The sequence below is a fragment of the Lissotriton helveticus genome, chromosome 9, assembly GCF_964261635.1.
Source record: "Lissotriton helveticus chromosome 9, aLisHel1.1, whole genome shotgun sequence".
NCBI lineage: Eukaryota > Metazoa > Chordata > Amphibia > Caudata > Salamandridae > Lissotriton > Lissotriton helveticus.
This window is the reverse complement of record NC_136070.1, coordinates 734632300-734659437: the sequence shown is the minus strand read 5'-3', so window position 1 is coordinate 734659437 and position 27138 is coordinate 734632300. Positions and strand designations below refer to the sequence as shown.

General features: G+C 46.5%; 1 protein-coding gene across 2 annotated transcripts in view; it reads right to left on the bottom strand.

Moving 5' to 3' along the window:
- Positions 1-27138, bottom strand: part of LOC144781834 (solute carrier family 22 member 6-B-like) — a 639843-nt gene that overhangs the window by 202955 nt on the left and 409750 nt on the right. For both annotated transcript variants that reach the window (XM_078660864.1, XM_078660863.1), the window contains exon 7: positions 4760-4974. In XM_078660864.1, coding sequence (XP_078516990.1) covers positions 4760-4974 — 215 coding nt within the window. The remainder of the gene's footprint in view (positions 1-4759; positions 4975-27138) is intronic.

The window sequence follows — 27138 nt, the reverse complement described above, 5'->3', positions numbered from 1 at the left end:
GGGTCTTAACTATTTGGTGAGGAGGTGAACTCTACTTTGAACACTTGAAGGACAGCAGAGCTAAAGTGCATTCCTTGTGGCTGTTGGTGCCTGCCAAACAATTTCCACACCAGTTATAGGAACGGAGGAGATTTCGAGTATATAGACAGAGACAGCCTAGCCAATCAGTGATGCAACAGAGAGACCAGTCCTTTCTGGGCCCCATGAATCTTAATTTGGAACCTTAACTTGGTCTTGACTTTCCTCATGTGTACCCCTTTTGACCCAATGAATGGCTGTTCACTGCTTCTCTTGACCTTAAAGATTGTCTTCCTCATTGTGATTGCATAAGTGAGTCAAATGAGTGAACAGAAGACACTCTCAGTTCTACCATCCAAAACCACCTTTTTCTTTGAATAATTGGTGCTGAGAACTCAGACAACCTTCTTACCGAACGTCATGACTCCCTTTTATGTTGGGGAAATCATCCATTTACAACTGTTCTTAGCTACATCTCACACCTCGAGAGAGGAGGAGATAGTCTATTGGTTGGAGCCCAAAAGAGCTTGAAGTTTTTAAAAAGATCACACAAAGGACCACTAAGTGGATGGTCAGCATTTTGTGGGGTTCTCTGGAGCAAAGAAAAAGAAGGCTGTGTAGAAGAGGACTGTTTTCGAGGTGCATGGTACTCAGCATTAAATCTGCTATGCACTTGGCCAAGAAAGAGCCCCCAGAAGGTCTGAGATTATTCTACCAGGGCCAAGTCTGCTACCACTGTGTTGGCATGAGGGGTGCCTGTCCTTGACATTTTTCAAGCTGCAATCTGGGTGTTGGTTCATATGTTATAGAAGCATAACTGTCTTGACAGTCAGGTTGGGTAGGAAGGTCACATTACCTGCTCTCGTCTGCAGGAAGTTTTGGTATGAATTCACTTGACAAAGCCTTAACCTTGGGGAGCAGTTCCATAAAGGAAAATGACGGTGCCCTCCTGCGAGGAGGGGGCACTGGTTTTCCAATATGTTACAGATATTCATTTGCTTTGGGCACATTGGGGGCCCTCTGAAGTTTTGGTTGGGGCATGAAGGGTTTGAGGCCCCTCTGTGTCCCAGGGACTACTGAGGCTTGTTTACACCCCTGTTGCAGAAGTACTTCTTTAGTATGAGTTTCAAGGTGGAGAATTTGTGGTTAGAAGTATACATCAGAAAGACAAGTCATTCATACATCAATAACACCTTTCAGGTGGATAATCTATCTACCCGTAGATCCCTCACTTCCGCTCGTACTTGCCTGTTACATGAAATGGGCTCTTTTAACATCTAAAAAGGTTCCAAGTTGGTACTGAGTGTCGTTTTTCCGAACATTGTTTGCACTCCATGACACGGTGGAGAAAAAGACAAGAAACTGATGTCAGTGTGGAGGTGTGCAACTTCATATCCAGATCCACTCTGTCACTTCCATATCAGCATGGAGCCAATCCAGAGCCTCACAATGCCACCCAGCGATGTGTGGGAGCACTGCTACAAAACTCTCCCTTTCATAGAAATTCCATATAAAAGGACCACAAATGATAGAAAGGGGGTATGCTCTACCTTTTTGGATGGCCCAACTTAAAATCCCCTCTTCGGTCAGTTCACTTAGAGGATTACCTTCAATAGAACAGGACTGCACATCTGAAGACAGCTCTATTCATGGAATGAAAATAGGAAACAGCACAGTCAGAAATAAACGAATAAAAAACAGAAAGGGCCATTTGCATAAATACAATATTAATGTTCTGTCTGGGTATATTTTAAGGTAATTCAAAATTATGTTTTTAAGAGCTTAATTTTGAGAGAGCAGAGAACCAAGAGAACCAAGTAACATGGGTGTTAGAAAGGAAGATGGCAACAAACGCAGATCCCTTGCTTTTACACTGTGCACTCATCATTGATGTATTAAGAGTAATGTGGACTTTAATATAGTTAAAGACAGTGCTTAATTTGAGCAGGTGCTTTCAGGTGCTCAGCACCGGCACTTCTTTCACAGGGCCGGGGCTACGATTTCTGGTCCTGCAGGTGATGGTCTCAATATTAATTGCCCAATTTACAATAAAAAGAACCACATACCTTGCATGGTGACGGGCTGGTATGTTTTCATAGGGAGGCATACATCTTTTCAGGCAGGCAGGCATGATTGTGTATCATCACTTTAGTGATGATGTCATCACGCCTGTCATGAATCCAAGAAGTCACCACTAACGAATGGCTTTTATTCTATTTCCCGAGTCTGCTGCACCCTGCCACTGCCTGGGACTAAGCCTCCCATTGGATACTTGTAGTGGGGCCCTGCAGCCCTGCATTGCTACTATCCTCAACGTGCTTGATGTGGCCCACTGCAACTTTTGTGCGCTATGGAGTCACCTGCAGTTTCTGTGCGCTGCCTCCAAGCATGGTAATTGCTGAGTGTACTTGAGCCCAGTAGGGGCAACAGCCATACTCGCGTCTCACAGGCGTTGCAGCTTTACGGTTGGGGACAGTGCTTTTGCTGTAGCAGGCAGGATCACAGCAAGCTGAGCAGTGGATGCCTATGCCGTTGTCATAACTGGACCAAACTAACTACAGGCAGCACTAGCAGTGACATGACCTGCTGTGCTTAAGCAGCCTCCTGACCTGCAACAAACCCAGTCAGACCGCACTGATTAATAGGTTAAAAAAAAGGGTTTTCATTTGGTATACATTTTGTTTTCGCACTCATCTGTCGGTATAGGTAAAGAAGTAAAACGCATGTCTTATGGGACAGACAGCACAGCATGGTTACAAGATAGAGATTGAGGCAGTGCGTAGAGATTGAGGCAGTGCGAGTGTTGAAAGTTGGGCACACCGGAGGTAGAAGTGAGCTGTAGCCTCCTTGGCAGCATTTTCACCCCCGGCACTTAATTTTTTACAAATTAATCACTGGTTCTATTTCTATTTCTATTTCTATACGGAATTTGTTAAGCGCACGGTCACCCAGGGGTTTCATGGCGCTGAAGAAAGCAGATGGTAGATGGTAAGTGAGGGGGCAGATGGTGTAGTGCTCTAACCGTACGCTTGTTTGAATAGCCAGGTCTTCAAGGCTCGTCTGAACTCTGTCAGCTTGGTACAGCTCCGGATGGACAAGGGCAATGAGTTCCAGGTCTTTGGGGCGAGATATGCAAAGCTGGATCCGCCGAGTCGTTTCTTTTTAAAAGTCGGCACCGTGAGGAGGGACAGATGGGTAGAGCGAAGCTAGCGGGTAGGTTCATGTTTGTTAATGAGTTGGTTGACGAACCTGGGGCTCTTTCCGTGAAGAGCCTTGAAGATTATGCAGCCTGTCTTAAAAGTGATCCGATGGGTAATGGGAAGCCAATGGAGGGAGCCAACAAAGGTTTGGCTGACTTCGTGCGATTGCTCTTGAATATTAATCTGGCTGCTTGATTTTGAGCAATCTGCAGGCGTTTAACGATGGTGAGGGGGAGGCCCAGGTAGGTAGAGTTGGAGAAATCTAACCGCGAGAGAACCAATGCGAGCACCACCTGGATGAGAGCAGAGTGGGTCAGCAGATGAGCGATTTTTTTAATCTTTCTTAACTGAAAGAAGCAGGAGGAGATCACAGTTCCGACCTGGGTCTTCAGTGAGAGATCGGCGCTAAGAGTGACCCCGAGACTTTTGGCTGACTGGGAGGGGGATGGAGGTGTACCCAACGAGGATGGCCAAAAGTGGGGCCCCCAACTGAGTGTGCTGTTACTAGGGAGTACTAACTCAGTCTTTCCTGGGTTCAGCTTAAGGTGGTTCCGATCCATCCAGCTCTGAATGTGCAGCATGGTCTTTTGAAATTCCTCGACGGAGTCCGGGGAGTTGAGGGGAAATACCAGCTGCAAATCGTCTGCGTAGTTAAAAATGAAGTTAACCATATAAATATGGTTAAAGAAAGTGTCAGTGATAAAGCATTTGGGTTAATTAATGGAGAAATCTTTGCATAGGAAAAGCAACAAAACTCATAACACTAAGGAAGGAAAAAGAGTATTCCGAAAGGGGCTCAGGTGGCCTATACATTCCCATGTAGGAAGAAGACAGGGTTCTGCGGTAGGTCTGTAAAATGTAAATGTTACTTCAGAATGATCATTATGTTTCGTTTTTAACTGAAGGTTGGGGGGGGAGACTGTTATGGTGAATCAATGTTTTTATTCAAGAAGATCTCCAAGATCTATCATTTTCCAAATGTTTTTGCTTCACGCCCAGGGCCTATGATAGCCGTTTATTTCTCAAGTATCTGAAGAATCGAATTGTGTTTTATTCACGTTCCTGTGCCCAGTTTTTAGAAACAAGTAGTAATATCTGATAGAAAATGGGAATTTTTTTTATTGCTTACTATTTTATATACGCTCTTTAAGAGTCTGAAAACTAATGAATGAATGTTGAACCAGGGATAAACCTAAGTTTTAATCTCCCAAGTATGATGTTGTAGAGTAAAGGATACACATTTAAGCAAACCAAATTAACATTTTAAATTCTCCCAATCCATTGCAGTGGATCTACTTAGATCTACATCTTACAATAGGTGTACAACTCAGTAATCTCTCACGCATCAAATATTTTTCACCTGATAGAAAACTATTGTTTTCTTGGGATAACAGGGTTTGTTTTTGGCGATCTCGCTAAGTTTTTCCACAAAAAGGTTAAGACCCCTCCACTCTCCTCCAATTGGATGAAGTAGGACTATTCAACAGAACATACCCAAGATAAAAGCAAATTTACTGATAATGGTAACATTTAAGATATACCTTCAGGCACAGCTATGCTGGCTAAAATGAGCAGTCCAGCTAGGATGAGGCAGGAGGCCTGGCTGAACCGACGGCCAATGTATGTCACTCCCAAAGATGCCAGGAGCTTGAACGGGATATCAATGACTCCGAAGATTACTTGCACCAGGTATATACTGAGTCCAAACTTCTGCAGGTCCATAGCTAGGGCAAAGAAGGCAAAGCTTGTTGCAAACCTATAATGGTAAGAATGTTACACCTTAATACAATTCACTCCACTCTTTAACAATATTGCTTCATTCTGGCACCCACGTACCCCTTCGCCACTATCGCCAGTCACTACCAAATAAATTTACTGGTGCTCATGTTCACTATAGAAGACTACAGCAAGTGATTGAGATAACAAATGACAGAGAGAATTTCTAAAATGTAAGCTGTGAATGTATCCCATGATGGCTTTTCCTCCATATAGTTGTGAAAGTGTTCCAGCACTGGATTGCTTACCTTTCTTCCAACAGCTCATACTGCAGTGAGCTGTGGGATGATGAGATTTTAGGTTCATTAGACATACTACCACCTGAAAAGTGTCTTTGCACTGATGTGGATACCACTGATTTAACAGCAATAATCTTACCAGAAACATGACAATAAACTAGACATTTGAGTTGACAACCATTATATAAAAATTTCACTTACATTACTTTAACACAATTATTTAGTTTTCAACTGTGAACCAGGAGGAATCATTTTCCAAATGTCTGCATTGATAACTGAGAAGAATCCCCCTTCCATCTGTGAAAGCCCACAGGAAGGGGTTTCCCGCTGAGCCCTAGAGGCTAATATCATAATCTTACTCGAGTAGCGGAATTATAATCTGTGCCGCTCGAGAATGGGTCCTTCATTTGAAAGGGCACTGTGACACATTCAGACTTAAACAGAACCTGCCTTTCCAAATGAAGTCTTTGAAGCATAGAGGCATGGTCAGAGACTGAACAAAAAATTAGAGCATCTGAATCAGGAGAATCAATCTAACTGTCATGTTCTGAATATGTTGGAGTGTACTGAAAATGATTTGGGTGCTCCCAGATATAGAGAGTTTCCATAGGCCAGTTGCGATGATAGGACTATCTGAATCACCGTGAAGAAGATATAGGCCTTTTCTTAGGATGTTAAAAAGAAGAAAGCAGATGAATGTGGCCCAAGAGGCCTGAGGGATCAAACATGAATCACAGACGAAAAGCAAAACATACGTTTTTCCATAAAAATACCAATTTCCCAAAATGTACACTACAAATGGTCCATTCAGAGGCCAGGAGGCACCCCAATGTTTATAAACTCATGTTTTCATTGTTCACTTTCTTGACATTCCTTTGGCAAACAAAATGATTTGAACATACAGTTCACGTAAGAAAGAAGCCCAAAGAGAGTGGCACCCCTAGATATGGAGAAGAACATATACAAATCACAGTTTATAGAAAAAAAGATGGCAGCCAAAAGATTCTTCAACAAAAAGAGTTTTCACCAACCATCAACAAAATAAAACATCACATGTAGGGAACGTTTAAGTAGTAAGAGAAATTGGTTAACAATAAATAATGTTCAAGCAGGTACCAAAGCTATGCTGACAATCTCTAAAATGGTCATGATAAAAAACATCAGGGAAGACCTTATTCCACCTGAGGCGATACCCTAGCACGTGAAGTCTAGCATTATGTGAACCAAGGCAAACAGTGTTAGCTATTTTAGAAACCCTTATAAATGACGCTGTTAAGGGGTTATGATTACTTAAAGGAACCCACACAACCTCAGATTTTATAAGAAAGTGGGCCATAGGAGAGGAGCTAAAAAGATAATCGATCACACAAGAATACCCTCTATCTAGGAAATTTGGTTTGTCTACAACAGACAAACTCGTGGAACGGTAAAAATTGTTTGAAAATAAAATGAAAATTACATATTATCGAATTCATTAGTTTCTCCTGCGGTGTGTGAAGAAAGTGCAAAGCATCAGATAAAACAGGTTGAACAAAACCGTGTAAAGGAAAGCAGCCCTGAAAACAGGGGTGTAAACTAGTATTCCAAATCCATTCTCTAGACCGCTCATATTTTGGCGGTATGGCAGGGACAAAAAAGGAAGTACAACAGTCAAGAAAAACATCTGAGCCAATGTCAAGTTTTTTTAAAACAATGTTAAATTTCTGTAGGAAAGAATAGAAATTCAAATTGCCCAAGTTATTAGCTAGCTCGGCCATATTCCAGCTTACATTTTTTTAAATGTCAACAGACTCCTTGTGTGATAAATCACCCTTCTGGCCAAGGGACAATCTTTTATAGTGAGTAAGAAGGAGTCAATAATTTTCAGCCAGGTTGCTATGTGGTGCAAATCTATTAGAAATAGATAAACTGCTTTCAGACGCAGGCATACTGTTGTAAAAGCTGGAATGGTAGGAATAGCATGAACCATACTGTTACCTAAACCTCTTGGTGGGTCAGGTTTGTAAAAATACCCTAAAGGAAGTGGTAAAAATGCCTGAGGAGGTCACATGCTCAAACCCCAAATCAGTTAACAGGTATCAAACTGTTAAAATTGACCACAACACAATTGCCATCAAACTATTTTGATTGAGAACCCACCCACAGGACCTGCCTCACCAAGTTTATATACTCTAACAGTTGTCTATTACACCACAACTGCTTGTTCATTCAATGTACCACTCTACTTTTTAACTTGGAATAGTTGTCAACAGTATTTGAAGGAAGGGTAAGTACATTTGCCATAATGAGAACATAGCAAGTGAAAATTGTAGGTAACCCAAGACTGTGAGGCACAGGGTAGAGTTCCATTGAATAGACTGCCCCATGCTAATAAAGCCAGTCAAGCAACACATTTCTGCAACAGACAGCACCGTTCTGGGACCCTCACAAGGAGTGTAAGAGGTTGAATTAATGGTCTTCTGTACATTGTACAATGCTGCCGTATTATTTAGAATCTGGGTATTTGCATGCAGGTGTAAGCTGCCCAATGACATACTGGGGTCAGAATAATTTGGGGCTTTAGGTAAAGAAGACATGCCAGCAGATGGAACAGAAGCAACAGAGACAGGCTTGTTGATGGGCAATTGAATAATAGATGACCTGGCCCCAGCCCCACAGTTGGTGATAAGAGTCTTAAATTGGTCAGAGAGTTTGAAAATGGCAACTTCAATCCTAGAAAGTCTCTGTTCACAAGATGGGAAAGAGAGGGCCACCGAAGACTTCAACTTCGTGGCCAGTCTAGCCACAAGCTTATCCACAAGCAACACATTCATCAGTAAGTAGAGGTACCATTATGCCGCCTAGAAGAGGCTGTCTGGACCTCGTATTCAAAGGGCCCTTGGCAAGACACTTTCTTTTAGTAGTTTGCAAAGTACCAGTTGCAGCGATATAAAGCACCATCACATCACCCGCTGCACAATCATAGCCCGAAAGAGACAGAGCTGGGACACACCCCTTGGTTGTGCTTTTGGAAAATATACAGTTTTTAGGTCTCGCACAGGCAGTGCGATGCGCTGTCTCTCCGAGACATCTAGTAATCGATATGTATGGTGAAAGTCCGCCTATTGCTGGGTAATTTCTCGCCACTTTTAATTTGTTAACTTTTGCATTTTTTTTGTTATCAGGCTTATTATTGGCTCGTCAGCCGATATGTAACTTCCGTTCATTCCGGAAGCAGCACCGCCTAACTTCAGTCTCCTTATGCTTACACAGCTAATTGTTTTTTTTGAAAATAGGGCGCATTAACGTGCGCGCGCAACCTTATATCATACGCATGCGCCAAAATGCGCAAAAGCTTGTTTTTCTTGCGATCCTGGAAGCTGGCGCCAACCGCTTTTTATTTTTATTTATTTACTTTTCTTTAATGATGACGGCACCCGTACTTAGACTTTGAACATCTTAAGCTAAAGCGTAGTGCTATACAATAAAGCCCCTGCACAGCAGTGCCCAATGCATGGAGCTCGTGGGCACCCCAACGGCTACTTACCTGCGCTTCCTGCTTACCAATGATGATGCGTTGCCCAGCATGAGTTCTACCTTGCTCTGAGGCTGCATACCCCAGCCGAGATCCAAGGAAACCTCTGTTTCCTCTCGAACCTAACAATCTGCCTGCAGCTTCTCTCAGGCTTTTTTTTCAGCATGAAAACGAATCAGTTAAACAGTAGTGACACTCCCAAAAGGCCAATGTAAGGAAAGATTAATACAGCTGTGTAAGTGGTTAAATGCAGACATGTACCCATCCTTCCTGAAGTGCAATGTCAGAAATAAATCCAAGTCACCCAATGTGCCTGGCTCAAAAACATGCACCATCGTCCTCCTCATGCCCCACAGTAAAATAAATTGCATTGTGTATTTAAATCAAGCGTGTTCATTACATCCCCACTTGGGTGTTCCATACTCAATATCCCAGCATGCAATGTGATTCTTACTTTCCAGCCAAGTCTGTTTACGATACGTCATCACCGTCCCAAGCAGTGATAATCGGCATCAATCATAAACTTTATGGACCAATCAAGTACCAACTAGTGGCAACTATTTCTACACCAACTCCACCTTGCAAGTAATACTTAGAATCAGAAACAACCAGTCGTTGCCGGCATGATGGCATGTGGAGGTGTGTGTGTGGGGGCGTGTGCGTTTGTGGTTCGGAAACGGGACGGTAAATAGAATTTAAACAAGCATTTGCAATGCAATAGGTCTCGTATTTTAGAAACTTTGACCTACTGGTATTGTAAATGACAATGCCTTCTATTATTGCGGGTTTTTTAAACACATAAATAAAAGGCATTGTCATTTAGAATGCCAATAGCTCAAAATCTTGCAATTGCGAGACCTATTGCATTGGAAATGCTTGTTTGTGTTTGGCTTCGCCCTCCTAACCATTTTCCAAACATGTATTGGAGTAGGGAAGGAAGAGCACTCAGTTAGCTTTGCATCGTTGGTGCGCAATTGTATAACTGATTTTAGCCTTCTGGCCTGTGCATAGACTATAAGATTCTTTAAGCTTGGAATGAGTGAAAGAACGCCTTTTAGTGAGAGTCTGGCCTGGTGTGCTATTAAAAGTGTTCAAAAGCCCCAGGGGACTCTGTCGAGTTTGTCGATCACTCCAAGAGACTATGGAGGTGATTAGGCTGGCGGGCGGATTCAAGTCCGAGGTGTTGGGACCGGCCGCCAGACATGCGGCGGTCCTGCACCGCGAATTAGGATGCGACTGCCACCCACCACAATACCAAATTGCCATGCTGTGCATTTCCATGCACAACGTGGCAGACATCGCGTGGTGCCTGCCACCTTGTGCATGGAAATGGAGGGGGGCACCATGGGTACCCACCCAGTGCACCACAACCCCCCCCTGGGGCCTCGCAACAGGCCGCCAAAGCAAATCCCTGCCAGCCTTTCGATGGTTAGCTGCCAAATCGTCTCCTGCAAGCAGCCCACAGCTACAGGTTACTAATCAACCGTGGCCTCCGTAATCTAACCCACGAACACCGACGAAGATTCTGAGAGCCCTTGAGGCCCAGCATTCATATCTTCAGGTTGAAGTGATCTTGCTGCTTATTGGTGCCTCCCTATTTTCCTCACGTCAGTCCTGATGAACACCCCACCCCCAAGGCACAAAGTTTCCTGTTCTCTATAGGGGTCGAAACGTTGACAGTTTTTCTTTTTTGCTTTATTGTCAAACATGGATGACAGAGATTTGATATCTGCTTCAATTATGTTATGATTTGTTACATGTGTGCAGGCCAGTCATCTGGCTGGATAGGTTGTAAATATTGATTGTTGATGTACATATGAGCACTACCTTGTCTTCACATCACTATCGCAAATGCCTCCCATGCACTTGCCACCCTTGTGCACCTGTTCTTTCAAAAATTATGTAAACATGAAATACATTGTGCTTTACGAACTGATTATATCCTGTTTTGTGATTAAATAAAATCACAACCTTAGTTGGTATAATTTAATGGCGATGTCTAAATTTGATTAGCTAACAAAGAATTTTTTCTGTTTTTGTATGTGGTTTGACGGTTCGCCACTGTGACATTAACTTTTGTACCATAACTTACCTGAGTCCAGTCCACTCCGCACACATCCTAATATGGATGGCGGTGCTGCTGCTGGTCCGGTGTTGTGGAGGGCCTTGTGTGCGTGGGTGAGCATCTTGGAGGTGACTCTAGCCTAGATGGGGGGCCAGTGGAGTGTGCGCAGGTGCTGGCAGATGTGGCAGTATCTTGGCAGATTGAGGACCAGTCATGCAGCGGTGTTCTAGATGTTCTGTAGCTTGCAAGTGAGGTTTTTGTTTATTCCGGCGTAGAGTGCGTTGCCGTAGTCAAGTCTGCTGGTGACCAGGGCATGCATGGCGGTCTTTCTGTGTTCGAGGGGGATCCATTTGAAGGTCTTACGTAGGAGGCGAGAGTGTGGAAGCAGGAGGACAAGAAGTAGTTGATCTGGCGGTCCATTTTGAACTCGGAGTCCAGGATGATACCCAGGTTGTGTGCATGGTCCATGAGGTTGGGCGGGTTTCCGAGGGCGGGGGGCCACCAGGTGTCGTTCCAGGCATCGGGGTTTAGGCCCATGTTGAGTACTTCTGTTTTGTTGGTGTTTAGTAGTAGGCAACTGTTTTTCATCCATTTGGCGACGGCTTCCATGCCTTCTCAAAAGTTGTGACCGGCGGTGTTGGGTTTATTGGATAGGAAGAGGATGATTTGGGTGTCGTCTGCGTATGACGCAATGTTGAGTCCGTAGGTTTTGACGATTGGGGCGAGCGGAGCCATGTAGACGGCCGAGAGAGGAACCCTGGGGGACTCCGCAGGTGGTAGGTGTAGGGTAAGTCTAGAAAGGGGGGAGTCTGACCCGCTGCATTCTGCCAGAGAGGGAGGAGCGGATCAAGTCGAGGGCCTTGCCCCAGATCCCTGCGTCGTGAAGTCTGCGTATTAGGGTGGGGTGAGAGACGGTGTCAAATGCCGCTGAGAGGTCAAGGAGGATGAGGGCTACTGTATCTCCTTTGCCCAGTAGTGTGGGGAGGTCTTCTGTTGCAGCGAGGAGGGTGGTTTCCGTTCTGTGTTTTTTTCTGAAGCCGGATTGGGAGGAGTCAAGGATGTTGTGCTGTTTGATGAATGTGGCGAGTTGGCTGTCGATGGCTTTCTCGATGGGTTTCGCTGGAAACGGGATCAGGGAGATGGGGCTGTAGTTTATGAGGTCAGTCGAGGGTTTCTTCAGGAGGGGGTTGACCTCGGCGTGTTTCCAGTTGTCACCAGGGAGCAGTTGATGGTGTGGCAGAGCATGGGTGCAATGGTGTCGGCGGCTCTGTTGAAGATGTGGTGGGGCAGGGGTCAGTTGGGGCCCAGGAGTGGATTGATTTCATTGTCTTCAGTGTGTCTTCAGTGGTGAGGGCTGTCCATTTGTAAATCCCTGGCTTCAGGGTGTCAGGGTGGTTGGTGAGGGTTCAGTGTGTTGATTGTTTTCATCGAAGTTGTCGTAGATGCTCTTGATTTTGTGGTGGAAAAAGGTGCTGATTTGTCGTAGAGGTCTTGTGAGGGAGGGATGTCAGTAGATTCGCTGGTGGGTTGGGGAAACTCCTTGATGATGTTGAAGAGTTCTTTGCTGTTGTGTGCGTGTGTGAAGATTCTGTCTTCAATCGCTTTTTTCCTTGTTTCCCTGATGAGTTGGTGGTGTGCATTGGTGGCAGCTTTGAAGTTGTTGTGGGCTTCTGGGGATTTTGTGTTCCTCCAGGCCTTTTCGAGGCGGCGGCAAGTGCGTGTGGACTCTCGAAGTTTGGTGGTAAACCAGCAGGCTTTCTTGACATGGGTGTTGTTGTTTTTCTTGAGGGGGGGTTAGGTGTTGCCGCTGTCGGAGATCCTTCTGTGCAGGGTTCGGGCGGCGGTGTTGGGGTCGTCGTTTTCCGCGATGGTTGGGTGGAGTTGTTGAGTGAGGAGTGGAGGAAACTATTGGACCTTGGCAGTGGAGGAAACTATTGGACCTTGGCATACCGGCCTCCCTTCTGGAGTTAGTTCGAGCTCTCCATACTGACACTTGGTGTAGAGTCTTGATGGGAGGGGAAAGAGGTCTATCTCAAGTCATTCCTACAACAAATGGCTTAAAACAAGGTTGTTTATTGGTCCCTCTATTATTTTCCTTATATATATCTGACCTCCCCTATGCGCTGTCTCTAAGTGAAGGTATTGCCCCATTATTGGGGGGAAAATCGATTGTTTGTTTGCTATATGCCGACGAGATATTAATACTGGATTTAACACCGAGGGGTTTAAATAGTCCTCTGCAGGTATTACACGAATACGCAGAGGCCCATCACTTAAAGATAAATGTGTCTAAAAGTAAAGTAATGTGCCTGGCGGGAAGGAAAAAGTTGAAATATGGGAGCTATGCCTGGTCTGTAGGTGGACAAAAATTGTAAGTGGTAAAATCTTATGTCCTCCTAGGAAAAACAGTGTGTGGAAATTTAAGTGACAAGGTTCATATAGGAAACAATACTCGGAAAGCAATGGTACAAGGTAAAAGCTTAATCTCCCTATATAGATCCACAGGCAGAAGACACTTTTCACTCCTACTAGACACTGCAGGGGTCTCCAAACCGGTCCTGGAGGGCCGGATCCATGCCAGATTTTTAAAATAACTACATGTATCTAAATGGGGATATGCACAAAATCTGGCATGGATCCGGCCCTCCAGGACCGGTTTGGAGACCCCTGAGAGGTTTTCCGTGCTAAAATCCCTGCCTCCTTGTTGTACTGTATCGAACTACTCGACTTAGGAAAATGGGTTTATTTAAACATAACAGAAGGTAAAATCTTGCGGAATCTAGCCTCAGTTAATACTGCCTGTTCTGTGGCCGCTCTTAGGTTGGAATTTGGTCTGCGCAGTAGTTGGGTCCAGGGCCTTTCAGGGATAGTGCGATGGGTTACAAACCTTGTAAAGGGTGAACCTGGTACATTAAGATCTTTTATTCAGAAAGAACTATTAGGAACTCTAAATGAGCAATCATTAATTGTAAAAAATTTTAGAACTGCGGTTGACCTGCTTCAATTGGACGAATCTGTACTTTTTACTTTATCATCATATCAGCTAAAGGCCATTCTGAAACAGGCCACCTGGAAATTAAGTTTCACCATAGACAGGGAAGCCCGTATTTTAAAGAAAGGTATTCATCCAGCTATTGACTCCTGTCTGATAAATAAAGTACAATCTTATATTACTTGGAACCTCCCCCATGTAGTACGCCGTTTTTGGCTTCTATTGAGGCAGGGTTTTCTTCCACTGAATAATGTATTGTTCAAATGGTAAGGTTCCTCCCCTGTCTGTAATTTATGTAATAATTCTATTCAGGATGTTACTCATGTGCTTTTTATTTTTCAGGCACTTTTATTGCATCGGCGTAAATGGATGAGGCCAATCTGCCTACAACTATCCATCTTGTCTGCCACCGCATTTATTGACGCCATTTATAATCCACCAAATGAAATGTTTTGCTTCAGGATTTTTAACTTTTTAAAATGCTTTTTAGATATATATTAAAAGGTCACACTGAAGTCATGATTATTATCTGTGATTTTATCTGACGTTTTAGAAGACTATGTGTATTTGTAATCCATACCTTATTGTACGAAAATGTATGGTTTATTTTTTGTCCTTCTTTTTATGTGGATCTCATTTGAGTTCCAAAATCATAAATAAATTAAACTTGAACTTGAGTGAGGAAGTGAGCTGGTCGTCGTTGATTTTTGGTCCAGTTTCTTCGTGGGAGCAGGTGCCGGTGTTTGTGGATGGTGGGCGTTCTGAAGGTGAAGTGGACGCATCAATGGTCAGTCCATGGGAGTTTGGTAGTGTGGCTGAAGGTGATGGGGTATACTGTAGTGAAGACGGGGTTGAGAGTGTGTCCTGCTAAGTGTGTGGGCTCGGTCACAATTTGGCGGAGTCCAATGTTGTGGAGGTTGTCCAGGAGGGATGTGGTGTTGGGGTCCAGTTGGTTGTCGAGGTGGAAGTTGAGGTCTCCCAGCAGGGTGTAGTTGGTGGATGCGATGGCCTATGGAGAGATGATGTCCTTGATGGAGTTGGTGAAGGGTACGCGGGGTCGATGGGGTCGGTAGATGAGGGTTTCTCGGAGGGTGGTGGTAGGTCTAACCAGTATCTTGAAGTTAAGGTGTTCCATCAGGCCAGTGGGCCAGTCGGGGAGTGTGCTCAGGCGGAGGGTGGATTTATGGGCGATGGCGATTCCTCCTCCCAAGCGGGTGGGGCGGTCCTTCCTGGAGATCTTGTATCCTTGAGGATGGCGATGGCGATGTCCCGTCCCGAGGTAGTGTTGGGCCGGGTTTCGGTGAAGAAAGCTACGTCCGGAGTGGTGCTGTCGAGGCGGTCCCAGATTTTGGTGGCGTGTTTGTGGAGTGATCGGACGTTGAGGAGGATGCACTGCAGGGTCTTTGGTTCGGGTGTGATGTTGCGGGCGGGTTCTGCTGCGTCAGTGTTCCTGGCGGTGTTGTAGGTGTGCTGGCAGCGGTGACAGCTGAATGGTCCATGGGTGTCAGCTGGTGATGCTAGCTTGCAGTTGTTGTTTCAGCCCGGGTTGAGTGTGTGGAGTGCCACTGGGTCGTAGCCTTTGCGGTGCGGAGGTCCAGGGTTCCTGGGACTGGACCAGGTCGGGTTGCGGACGGACACAGGCGGGCTTTCCTTAGGCGTGCCCTCGGCACACTAGCGGCGCACCTGCTGCGTGGCCGCGTAAGTGGCTGCTATTAAGTTGGGGTTGGGGAGGGCTGGACAGCTGGGAGACGGGAGCGCGGAGGGGAACTGGAACAGGCTGGTCGTGCTGGGGGGAGGACCCGCGGGGGCAGCAGCTGCGGGAAAACGGGGGAAAAAGGAGGCCAAAAGAGCGAGAAAAAGTGAGAAAAGGTGAAATACAGAGAAAAAGTGAAGACAGAATAAAGGGTGGAGCGGAGCAGAAGGCAGAGAAAAGGAGAAGAAACGAGTGAAGGGTCAAGAGGCTAAAGTGTGAAATAAAGCAGAAAAAGAAAGGAAGAAGGGGCAGAAAGCAGAATGAGAGAAGGAGTCAGGGGTTCACTGGACCACCAGGTATGAGTGGAGGAGGGCCTCGAACACCAGCATTGTGGGAGTGCAGGGGCTCACAGAGGGCCTCACTTAGTGGGGGAGCTGCTGGGGTGGGAGAGCAGTCTTACTGACAGTGAGTCAGTGGTCTTGCTTGCCTGTCCCCACAGCGGGTATCATTAAGTAGGGGTTGGGGGGGGCTGGGAGGTCCAGGAGGCGGGAGCGAGGAGGGTAACTGGAACGACTGGTCACGCTGGGGGGAGGGGCCGCAGAGGCAGGAGTAGTGGGAAAATGGGGGGATAGGAGGCCAAAAGAGCGAGAAAAAGTGAAATACAGATAAAAAGTGAAAAAAGAATAAAGGGTGGAGCGGAGCAGAAGGCAGAGGAAAAGAGAAGAAAAGAGTGAAGGGTCAAGAGGCTAAAGGGTGAAACGGAGCAGAAAAGGAGAAGAAGAAGGGTGCAGAAAGCAGAATGAGAGAAGGAGTCAGGGGTCCACTGGACCACCAGGGATGAGGCGCAAGTGTAACCTGCAGGAGGAGGAGGGCCTCAAACACTAGCACTGAGGGAGTGCAGGGGTTCACAGAGGGCCTCACTTAGTGGTGCGCTGCGGGGGTGGGAGAACAGTCTTACTGACAGTGAGTCAGTGGTCTTACTTTTGAAAGTCAATCCCCCTGATAACCCAGTTGTAGCAGAGCAAGCTGGTCAGGGACCAACATGCCGACCAATATCGCAAGGCCTGAGGAAAACAAACTCCCTCTCCTACTCTGTGGGTGTAGAATGATTACTAACTAAAACCTGCCACCTCTAATTTGGATCTTTTTTAGCGAATTAGTATCCAAAGTATTTAACAATAGCACAATGTCTATCAAGACACTAGGTAAGGGATCTTTGGCGGTGGGAGTCATATGCACGGCCGGTCTATCAAATTTGGGGGAAGAGTTGAGCCCTACTCAAGGTTTTGCCTGTCTAAATTTAGTGTCTAATAATTGACACTGATTTTCGCACACAACCTGAAGTACTAGACACTCTAGTAGCCACCATAAATTCAACGTAGGCCCAGGGATGTGATAGGGCAAAAAGAGGGTTATGACTTCATCCAACGCTCGTTTTGGAATAAGAGTCAGGTAGCCGCAGAGTTCACTATAGATGTGGAGGTGGTTGCAGGTGCAAGCATTGGTGTCAACCATACTATGCACTTGTTATCTTGGAAAGTTTCAGGGGCTGAAATCTAAACTAAGTGACCCGAAGTAGTGCAGCTATATCGATAAGAACCACATAGTTTTACTTCAGGAGACTTGGGTCATTGATCCAGTGTTCAGGGCAGGGTACCTTTCCTTTTTAGGTCTCGGCTAGACAGACATGTTTTCAGTCTTTGGGCTTCTGCGCGCCCAAACACTGAATGTTTGCTCATTCTACTGTCGCTCTAATATACTTTGTATCCAATTGTCCATGACATGCATGCGCATTTAGCCCTCCCTCAGAGTATGAGAGAATTACTTGAATCTAACCACTACTCCCATTTTGGGAACTACTTTTTTTTTCTTTGTCGTGGAGCACTCCATACAAGTGCTTGTGTTTTCACAAGCTCCAACTCCTCCTACCCACTCCCAACCCTGTTACCTCTTTCCCTCTGCAGATGGTGCAGTAATGTGTCTTTTTATTATTCGTACCCTCGCGCCATTTGTGTACCAATTTGCTACTTATTATACGTTTTGTTGTGTTTCATTATTTAAAAAAATCTGAAATGGAAACTGACATTACGAATCCATATTAATCCTTCTCTAAATGGAACTGTTCAGGATGTTCAGAAGTCAAACGGGTAATGTGATCTTTTAGCCAGAAGCAGCACCTTCCTCCTCCCGAGGTAGGCTCAGATAGAAAAGAGGAAAGGAGACTTCTGAATTATCCAGGTGGCTGTCCCCTGAGAACAGACTGGATCTTGGACCCCTCCCTCTGTATCAGTCACAGGTGGAGCGGGCACTGCTCGGGGTGGGTGAGTCCATGCATGCGCTGACAGTTTATGGATCACTTTTTCCGTGTGAATCGTGCATCGTAGTTTCCTCTTCTCTGGAAAATCTTTGAACTTCAGTTCAGATGAGCAGGTATCTTTGTATTAAAAATATTTAAAACACCTTCTCGTATCACCCCTACCCCAATGCCGACGGTGTCCACATCTTCCTAAAACAGACATCATTTCATCTGATCTCGGTGTAAAAAAGCGCTGAAATACACACATATGTAAAGTAGCCACTAACAACTTTTCAATACATTTTTTTTTTAAATAGTGGGCTGTATACAACAGTGTTCTGCATATGTATCCTACCTGGTTCTTTTTCTCCCTGCCTCTCTCCCATTGGAAATCATAGGGGGTGCAACAAACTCCATGTTGCACACCAGCTAGGTCAAAAGGAAAGGTGTTGCATCCAACACATTTAATTAGCACCATACAGGTGCAACTGAGATATGGTTTTCTCTGGTGAATGCTTTCAAGGCACGAGGTCCAGACAGCTTCAGCTATGCATTCCACATTGACAACACCAATCGCTCACACATTGCCGAGACCGATTGGCTTTGTCAAAGCTGGTTTAATCGTGCTATAGCTTCCGTTTCAGGAACAGCTTCAGGTGGTCTCCTGATCTGGTTGAAAATGGACACTTTTAATAAAAACATACTCACAAAATCAGAAATAAAGAGTCCAAAGACATATTAGTAATCTTTCTAATCCTCAATAGTCCGGCAAAATATAAACACATAGCTAATATGAACATTTATGTATGATCAGTCCCGGACAATACGTTCTCACAGACTTTATTTTGTCCAGCTAATATCTTGGACCCTTTAGATCCCAGCTGGCCAAAAATCATACCTGGGGATTGTAGTGCAACAATTGAACCCCTGGAATCTTTATCGCCACTCACTTGTGAACAGGATGTTGTGCGGTGAGTACCTGCTCTAAATACTGAGCCCTTAAAGTGATGGCCAAAACTGTCCAAACAAATCTTTGATATCATTTTGTCCTGCAGTTAAGGATGGCTAATGGGCATTCAAGATCTGATAGAAATCTGAAACCTACATTTAACAGAGGCTTATATTAGAATAACATCAATTATATTTTTCTCGAGTTCAACCTTCCTGGTGGATATGGATGTGATGCCGAGAATGGACAGCGATCGTAATGCCCTTAGAGCTCAACTTTCTGAGATGCTATCTGCATGTTCCATAAGGATTTAAGTGTTCATCCAATCCCCCTTCTTAGTACAAATAATCGTAGGAATATTAAGTGGGTGGCTATAGGAGGCTGTCTTAGTATATGGTGCTCAGCTATGTAAGTGAAGCACCCTGCACTAATACAGACAACCCTTATGGTGTTTTAGTGGTCTTAGACAACCTTAGAAAGCTCACAAAGTGATAGCTGTGTAATGTTGCGTGTTTTTCAAGTACATACATTTTTGGTGCAGGTTAAGTGAAAAAAAACACAGTGTAGTTATAAAAATATGTATTTATTATAAACACTCACTAAAACAATACAATATCTCCTACCCGGAGATATAAACACAATACACAGAAATACTTTGGAAATAGAACACTTAAGTAGCACAAATACACAGTGGTCTCCAGGGGGAGACCAAACCATACACTAAAATAGTGGAATGTGAACAATTCCTTAAGTGAAGAATGGACCCAGAAGATGCAGAAGAGTCGGGGACCCAAGAAATCACCCACGGTGAGTATCTAGGAACCCCACGGGGGCAATGAGCAGAGTGAGAACATGACTACGCACTAAATGGAAGTCTATGGGTAAGTCAATTTAGAAATTATAAAGAAGAAAGACCCTTCCCAGTGCACCCTGAAGAAACCCCGTGGAAGACGGAAGTTTGAAGAGTCACCCCACCCGTGGATACCCCAGGGACCAGGATACCTTCACCAGGGACGCCGGGTGCATTGGTGTGAAGTGACGTCGGAAACCACAGTAGACTACAATGGAGGACTTCAGGAAAGATACCGCTGGTGAAGAAGGTGAAAGTGTCAGCTGGAACCCAAAGGTGGATTCAAGATGAGAGGTGCCATAAAAGCAGAGTGGACAGAGTCTATGCCACTCAGGAGTGACCAGGAGGCCTGACAGATGAATGCTCACCAATGTCGGAGATGCAGGAGAGTTTAATGGTGCCCTTGAAGTTGCAGCTGTGTGGACTAGGCAAGGCTGAGGAAGACCAGGAGCCGTTCATGAGCTGTCCCGTGTTGGATGTCGAGAGCCAAGGTGTTAGCACCAACAAGCCCTGGCAGAGGCAAACAATGCAGTTGTTGAAAAACGTGCAATATCGAGACCAGCAAGGTCCAAGAGACTCCCCATAGGTAGGTAAGTCAGAGCAGGAGCAAGCAGAGTAGCCCATTAAATTGAAGAAGACCCTAAAGAGGACCCACAGGCTGAAGGCACAGGGGTCACAAGAGGATTGCGGGCGGCTCGCCAAAGGATGAAAGCCCACGGTGCAAAGGATGTGGTGCAGGCAAGGATCTTGGCTGCAGGAGTCTGGAGCTTCTTGAAGCCTGAAGATCTCTAGAGGAGAGAGTCAACAAACCTTGGCAGTGGCAAGTCAACTCGGTGCACAGGGGTACTGCTCCAGCTGTTTCGATGAGGGAATCCAGCCTCCAACCTGCTAGGAATACAGTGCAGGCCTCGAGGGAGTTGCAGAACCACCACCTGTGTTGCTGGACCTTGGGGGTACGTGGCCAACTGCTGGGCATGGTAGACGTGGGCTGACAGTGCTCCGTCTCCAACCCTGAAAAATGGCGAAATATCCTGTAAATTACTGGACCCGAGGAGCTGGGTCGTCTAGACTGGCACTACGGAGCGGCATTATTTTAAGGTCCCCATACCTGCCGGATTCTGTGCTGATGCTGGGCGTCCGCTGTGGAGAGGAGGCGATGGGTGGAGTCACGGCTGTTTAATGGCGGACTTGGTGGCTCTGGCGGAATAAATGGCACTCTCGGCGCTGCGGAAGGGAATCCGGCGCGAAGATACGGCAACGATTCCTGTCCGGTGGTGAGGGGGCTGGCGGCTGTGGCGGGCGCTGATCTTCGTTCAGCTGTGCTGCATCAATTCTCTGTGGGCAAAATGGCGGATACGGTTGGCTGAGCCCGGCCGTAAAGTGCAGCTGGCTGAGGACGGGCAACACTCCCATAGGACAACAAGCGCGAGCAAGCGCTACCAGCGCTTAGTTGTTTAGAGGCTGAGGGCGCATACCCCCCCCCCCCTTTCTGGGTGACGGTTGCGCACCAATCAGACTGTGTGCTCTGGGGCATAATTGGAGCTGAGGATGGAACACTCCTGGCACGGCTTTGTCTGCAGCTGCTCCCTGCCGCGTTTGGAGACCGGCCCTCTGCAGGGCATTGTGCTTGGGAGTTTTTTTTTTTTTCCCGTTTTTTTTTGCTTGTGATGTATTTGGACTTTCAGGCACTGCATAAAGAACTGCTGCATGGAGGGCCTATGTGCTTGTGTGTCCCTGCCTGCCCTGTTCACTGGCCATATGCACTGAGCACGGGGTTACCCTCTGCCTACAGCCTGCCCTGGATGTGAGAAGGGGCACACGATTAGGTGAGAGATGCGCTGAGCTTTACTGCGGGGACTGCTCTGATGGTTGATGTGGTTAAAGAGCCTGACTTCCCTATTGGTGACTACTATGGGAGTGCAGCTGCGGCTCGGATGAAGCTGTATACTTTCAGCCTGTGGGCCTGATGTCCCTTGAAGTAATTTGGAGGCGCTGTTGGTCTGTGCTTCACTGGCTGAGTGGGTGATGAGTGGTATTGTCCCCGAGACCCCCCCAAGAGCCCATCCTGGAGCAAAGGCGGACAGGAGGACGCCGAGGTACGATGGGACGCAACAGAAACAAGCAAGCGGACGCCGCTGCGGGTGGCGCGACGCAGCCTACATTTGGCAGTGATCCCTCTAACGCTTCAGACATTGACGTGATACCCCCTACTGGTACAGACCCCCACGATGCTAAGTTGGACTTCATATTGAAAGAAATCCGAGACTCATGAGCGGCGCTGGAGGCACGCATGTGCACAATGTCCACCAATTTTAGCTTACTCCAGGCGCATCACAAAAAGCTGTTTGACAAAGTCAAATCGAATAAACTGGCACTGGATGATCTTATACCCCAGCAGACTGTGCACTCCACCCAACTCGAACAATTCCAGCAACAATTCAAGGGCCTGCAGGACAGGGTGGACAACGAGGAAGGGAGGTCCCGTCGCAATAACGTTTGCATACTTGGAATACGGTAACGCAGCGAAGGATCCAACCCTGCATAGTTCGTGGAGGACTGGCTGAGGGACCATGTAGCGAAGGAGGGCCTAACCCCCCTGTACAGTGTGGAGAAGGCGCACCGGGTACATTCCAGACCCCCGCTGCCGGGCGCGTCACCTCGCCTCGCCCGTTGATAGCACGCATATTGCACTAAAAAGACCGTGACACTATCCTGCGGGCTGCCAGAGAAAACGCGCCTGTGCGCTTTGAGATCAGGACAATTTCACTTTACCTGGACTTTACCCCTGCAGTCCAAAAAACGAGAGCTACGTTTCTGGGGGTGAAAAAAAGCCTGCGAGACCGCAATTTGAAATACGCACTACTCTTTCTTGCTAGACTGAAGGTTGTCTATGGTCAGAAAGAATATTTTTTTTAAACTCCTGAGGAAGTGGCAGACTGGCTTGAAATTACTTTTACACCTGAGACTTCACCAACTTCGCTGCCGTCGGGACAACTGCGTAGAGCCTCCCCGATGCAAACGACTGGACTACCCTGATCTGGGCATGGCAATACCATGCTTACTATGGACTCTGGCCCTACCTCGGAACAGATTACGACCAGCCAGAAAGACGCTCTCCTTACGGCGGCGGCCCTGGAGGCTCATGATGCCCAGGCTACAGCATCATTGGAACATTGATCTGATGCTGACACAGTGCGCTCTGAATCTGACACTAGCATTACACTGTTTCCCTCGATCACGGCCCAGGTTGCAAGAGACTTCTGATATTGTGATCCGGAGTGCCTGGAAGAGGTAATGTATACAAGGACTAGGCACTGTGTATATTGCTGCTGGTGACCGCTTTGTGGGTCCAGAATACATATGCTTTATAGGGTAGTGTGTCACTGTAACCAAGACACACTTGAGTATATATTATGTTGGTTTCACGAACTGGAGCAGCACTGGCCTCTTCCCCCCAAGCGACTGCAATGACGCAATTCTTGTTTGTAGTCAATGTTGGACTAGTGTTCTTTGTTTGGTCCTCTGTTGTTATAAGGGGGAACCTAGTATAGGGGAGTTCTTGTATGCTGGCGTGCTCGGCCTTTCAGCAGCTTCAACCTATAGGGTTTCGGTCTCCACAGGTAACACTGTCAATACTTTTTCTGCACCGCGATGGCATCACATAATACATACACCTACTGCACATGGAACGTGAGGGGACTAGACTCCATTCACAAAAGACACCTGGTTCTGGCACAGCTTACCAGGAGGAAGGTTGCTATAGCTTATTTATTGTTAGTGAGGCAGCTAAATTACAGAGAAAATGGAGAGGGTGACTATTCGCTACAACATACTCAGCTTTCTCTAGGAGGGCGGCGGTGTGGATGCCGAGTACTGTCCCTTTCAAGCTCATAGAGCAGAAGATAGACGTACACGGTAGATATGTACTGCTTCATGGCTTATTGGATGGGACACATGTGGTCATGGGCTGTATATATGCACCAAACACTGACCAGGATAAATACCTGTTCACACTAGGCGCTGCCTTAACCCCTTCGATGCTGATGACGGAGCGGTTCCGTCATCAGCATCGGTTGGGCTGTGCTGATGACGGAACCGTTCCGTCATCAGTACAGCCCTGGGGGGGGCGCTGGCGCTCCCCCCCCTGTGCAGCTATCTTGTTTTTTTTTGCAGGGGTGGCAGCGGAAGACTTTCCGCTGCCACCCCCTGGCCCCCCACGCTTCCTGGTGACGTCAGCGCGCACAGCGCGCGCCGACATCATCAGGAAGCGCTGGACGCGCTGGAAGCCATTTGTTTCCAGCGCGTCCAGGAACAAGGTTGGTGTTTGCTGCTCCGGTGGGGCCGTTTTTCGGTGCCTTGAGGCATCGGGGGGAGGAAACTGTGTTTCCTCTCCCCTGATGTCCCAATGCAGGGCATTCCTGGTGCACGATCGCGCACAGCGTCGCGATCGTGCACCAGGAATGCCCCACTAGACACAAGGGATTGTTTTTGGGCATATTTATTTGTCGAGGAAGCGTCCCCTTGGGCAAGGGTTGCTTCCTTTTTGGGGGCCATATTATTTATCAGACTTTTCTGCCCCCCCTGGGGCAGATCGGCCTTTTTTTGGCCGATCTGCACCCAGGGGGGGCAGAAAAGCCCACTAGACACCAGGGATTGATATTTGGCCATATTTGTTTGTCGAGGAAGCGACCCCTTGGGCAAGGGTCGCTTCCTTTTTGAGGCATGAATTTTTTCAGACTTTTCTGCCCCCCCTGGGGCAGATCGGCCGTTTTGTTTAGCCGATCTGCACCCAGGGTGGGCAGAAAAGCCCACTAGACACCAGGGATTGATTTTTATTTATAAAGGAAGCGACCCCTTGGGCAAGGGTCGCTTCCTTAGGGGGATAACATATTTTTCAGACTTTTCTGCCCCCCCTGGGGCAGATCGGCCGTTGTTTCGGCCGATCTGCACCCAGGGGGAGCAGAAAAGCCCACTAGTCACCAGGGATTTGTTTTTTATTTGAAAAGGAAGCGACCCCTTGGGGAAGGGTCGCTTCCTAGTGGCCCTAATATTTTTTTAGACTTTTCTGCCCCCCCTGGGGGCAGATCGGCCGTTTTTTTTGGGCCGCATCTGGACCCAGGGGGGGCAGAAAAGCCCACTAGACACCAGGGATTGATTTATATTTATAAAGGAAGCGACCCCTTGGGCAAGGGTCGCTTCCTTAGGGGGATGTAATATTTTTCAGACTTTTCTGTCTCCCCTGGGGCAGATCGGCGTTTTTTTGGGCTGATCTGCACCCAGGGGGGGCAGAAAAGCCCACTAGTCACCAGGGATTTGTTTGGATTTGAAAAGGAAGCGACCCCTTGGGGAAGGGTCGCTTCCTAGTGGCCCTAATTTTTTTATAGACTTTTCTGCCCCCCCTGGGGGTAGATTGGCTGTTTTTTTTTACCGTTTCTGGACCCAGGGGGGGGAATAGAAAAGCCCACTAGACTCCAGGGTTATTTTTTTTTATAGGGAGCGACCCCTTGGCCAAGGGTTGCTTCCTTGGGCCCATTTGTTTTCAGTATGTTCTGCCGTGTCTTTATTTGGCCTCTCTGCCCTCCGTAGGGTTGCTTCCAGGGGGCCCACGTTTATAATGATTTATAATCTTCCCCCCTAATGTGTATTGTTTTTCTTTCTCTTTAGATTGTTGCAGTGTGCGGTTCTGTTACTGGTGGTTCTGTTGTTCTGCTGTTTCTGTAGTTGCATGTGTTTAGTAAGAGACCTTTTTTTTGTTCAATTGTAATGTAATTGTTTATTTTGCAAAGTGTGTAGTAATACGAGTATGTTTTGTTTCTGTTTGTTGTGATTGTAAAACATGTTTTGCATTTGTTTTTAATGTGTCCTTCTGTAGATGTAAGTTTTTTTTCTTCTTTCTAGTGGGATATCGTTGCCTATTTGCTGTGTCTTTGCAGAGTAGGTGCTGGTGAGTGTAGTTGTGTCTTGTAAGTGAATTGTATATTTTTTCTAAATATAGTTTTTTGTGAAAAAGTCTTACTTTTTTTATCTTACTTTGCGCAGTGTTGGGGTTGTTGAGTTGTTTGTGCAGACTCCTTTATTTGTAAGGATAATGGCTAGCCGCCGGATTACTGCTCAGCAAGTTGTTGGAATGCTTTTTGATTCTTCCTCTGACCATGGTCCAGAGTCTGACTCTGATTCTGAGCCAGAGGTGGGAGGTGAAGATTCAGGTAGTGAGTTTTCTCTACACATGGCTTCATCTGATGATGAAGACACTTTGAGTGCTGATGAAGCTACTTTTGGTGTGGATGATGTGCCTGTGGTTGGGGAGGACATTGCTGTGGTTACGGTTTGGGAGGACATTGTTGTGCCTGTGGTTGCGGAGGACATTGATGTGCCAATAGTGCGGCAAGAGACATCTGTGCTGCAGCCTGGGGCTGCTAGACTGCCAGTTGGTGTAGTGAGACAAGAGGCAGCTGGGCGGCGGCCTGCGGCTGCAAGACTTGACGATGAAAGTTCTGACCTCTGGGTTGCACCAGGCATGGTGCAGCCGGCATTGCCTGAATTTACTGGTGTTCCAGGGTGTAGGGTGAACACTGAAAACTTTTTGCCTATTGATTTTTTCAAGTTGTTTATGGATGATGTGTTTTTGGCAGATGTTGTAGAGCAGACTAATTTGTATGCTGAACATTTTTTGAGGGTGAACAGTGCCAGCCTTAAGCCCCACGCTAGAGCTACCCGGTGGACTCCCACAAATTTGGAGGAGATGAAAAAGTTTTTGGGTTTAACTTTTTTGATGGGCTTGCTTAGGAAACCATCATTGGCTTCATATTGGTCTACTAGTCCCTTGATGGCAACAGCTATATTTCCGGCAGTCATGAGTCGTGATAGGTATTTGCTTCTGCTGTGGATGATGCATTTTGTTGACAATAGTCTTGCTTTGCCACGAGATCACCCTGATTGTGACCGTCTTTTCAAGATTCGGCCTGTCATTGATCATTTGGTTGATCGATTTTCTGAGATCTTTTATCCTGGGAAAGAAATTTCAGTGGATGAGTCTTTGCTGTTGTTCAAGGGCCGCTTGGTATTTCGGCAATACATTCCTAGTAAGAGGGCACGCTATGGAATCAAACTGTATATGCTGTGTGACAGTGAGACTGGATATGTCTCTAATTTCAGGGTGTACACTGGTAAGGAATCCAGGATTAACCCCCCTGGTTGTCCGTCGACTTTTGGAGTGACTGAGAAAATTGTGTGGGAACTTGGTCGTGGATTGTTTAACAAAGGCCATCATTTGTATGTCGATAACTTCTACACTGGTGTGCGGTTGTTCAGGGAATTGGCCAAAGTGGACACTGTTGCTTGTGGCACAATCCGCTCAAACCGTAAAGGTTTCCCAAAAGAACTTGTTTGTCGAAAGCTTGCTCGGGGACAGTGCAGTGCATTGCGTTGTGAGGAGCTTCTAGCTGTGAAGTTTACAGACAGGAGAGATGTCTACATGTTGACTACAATACATGATGAAAGCACTGAACCGCGGACTGTTTGGGGTCAGGTTGCAGAAGTGCGCAAA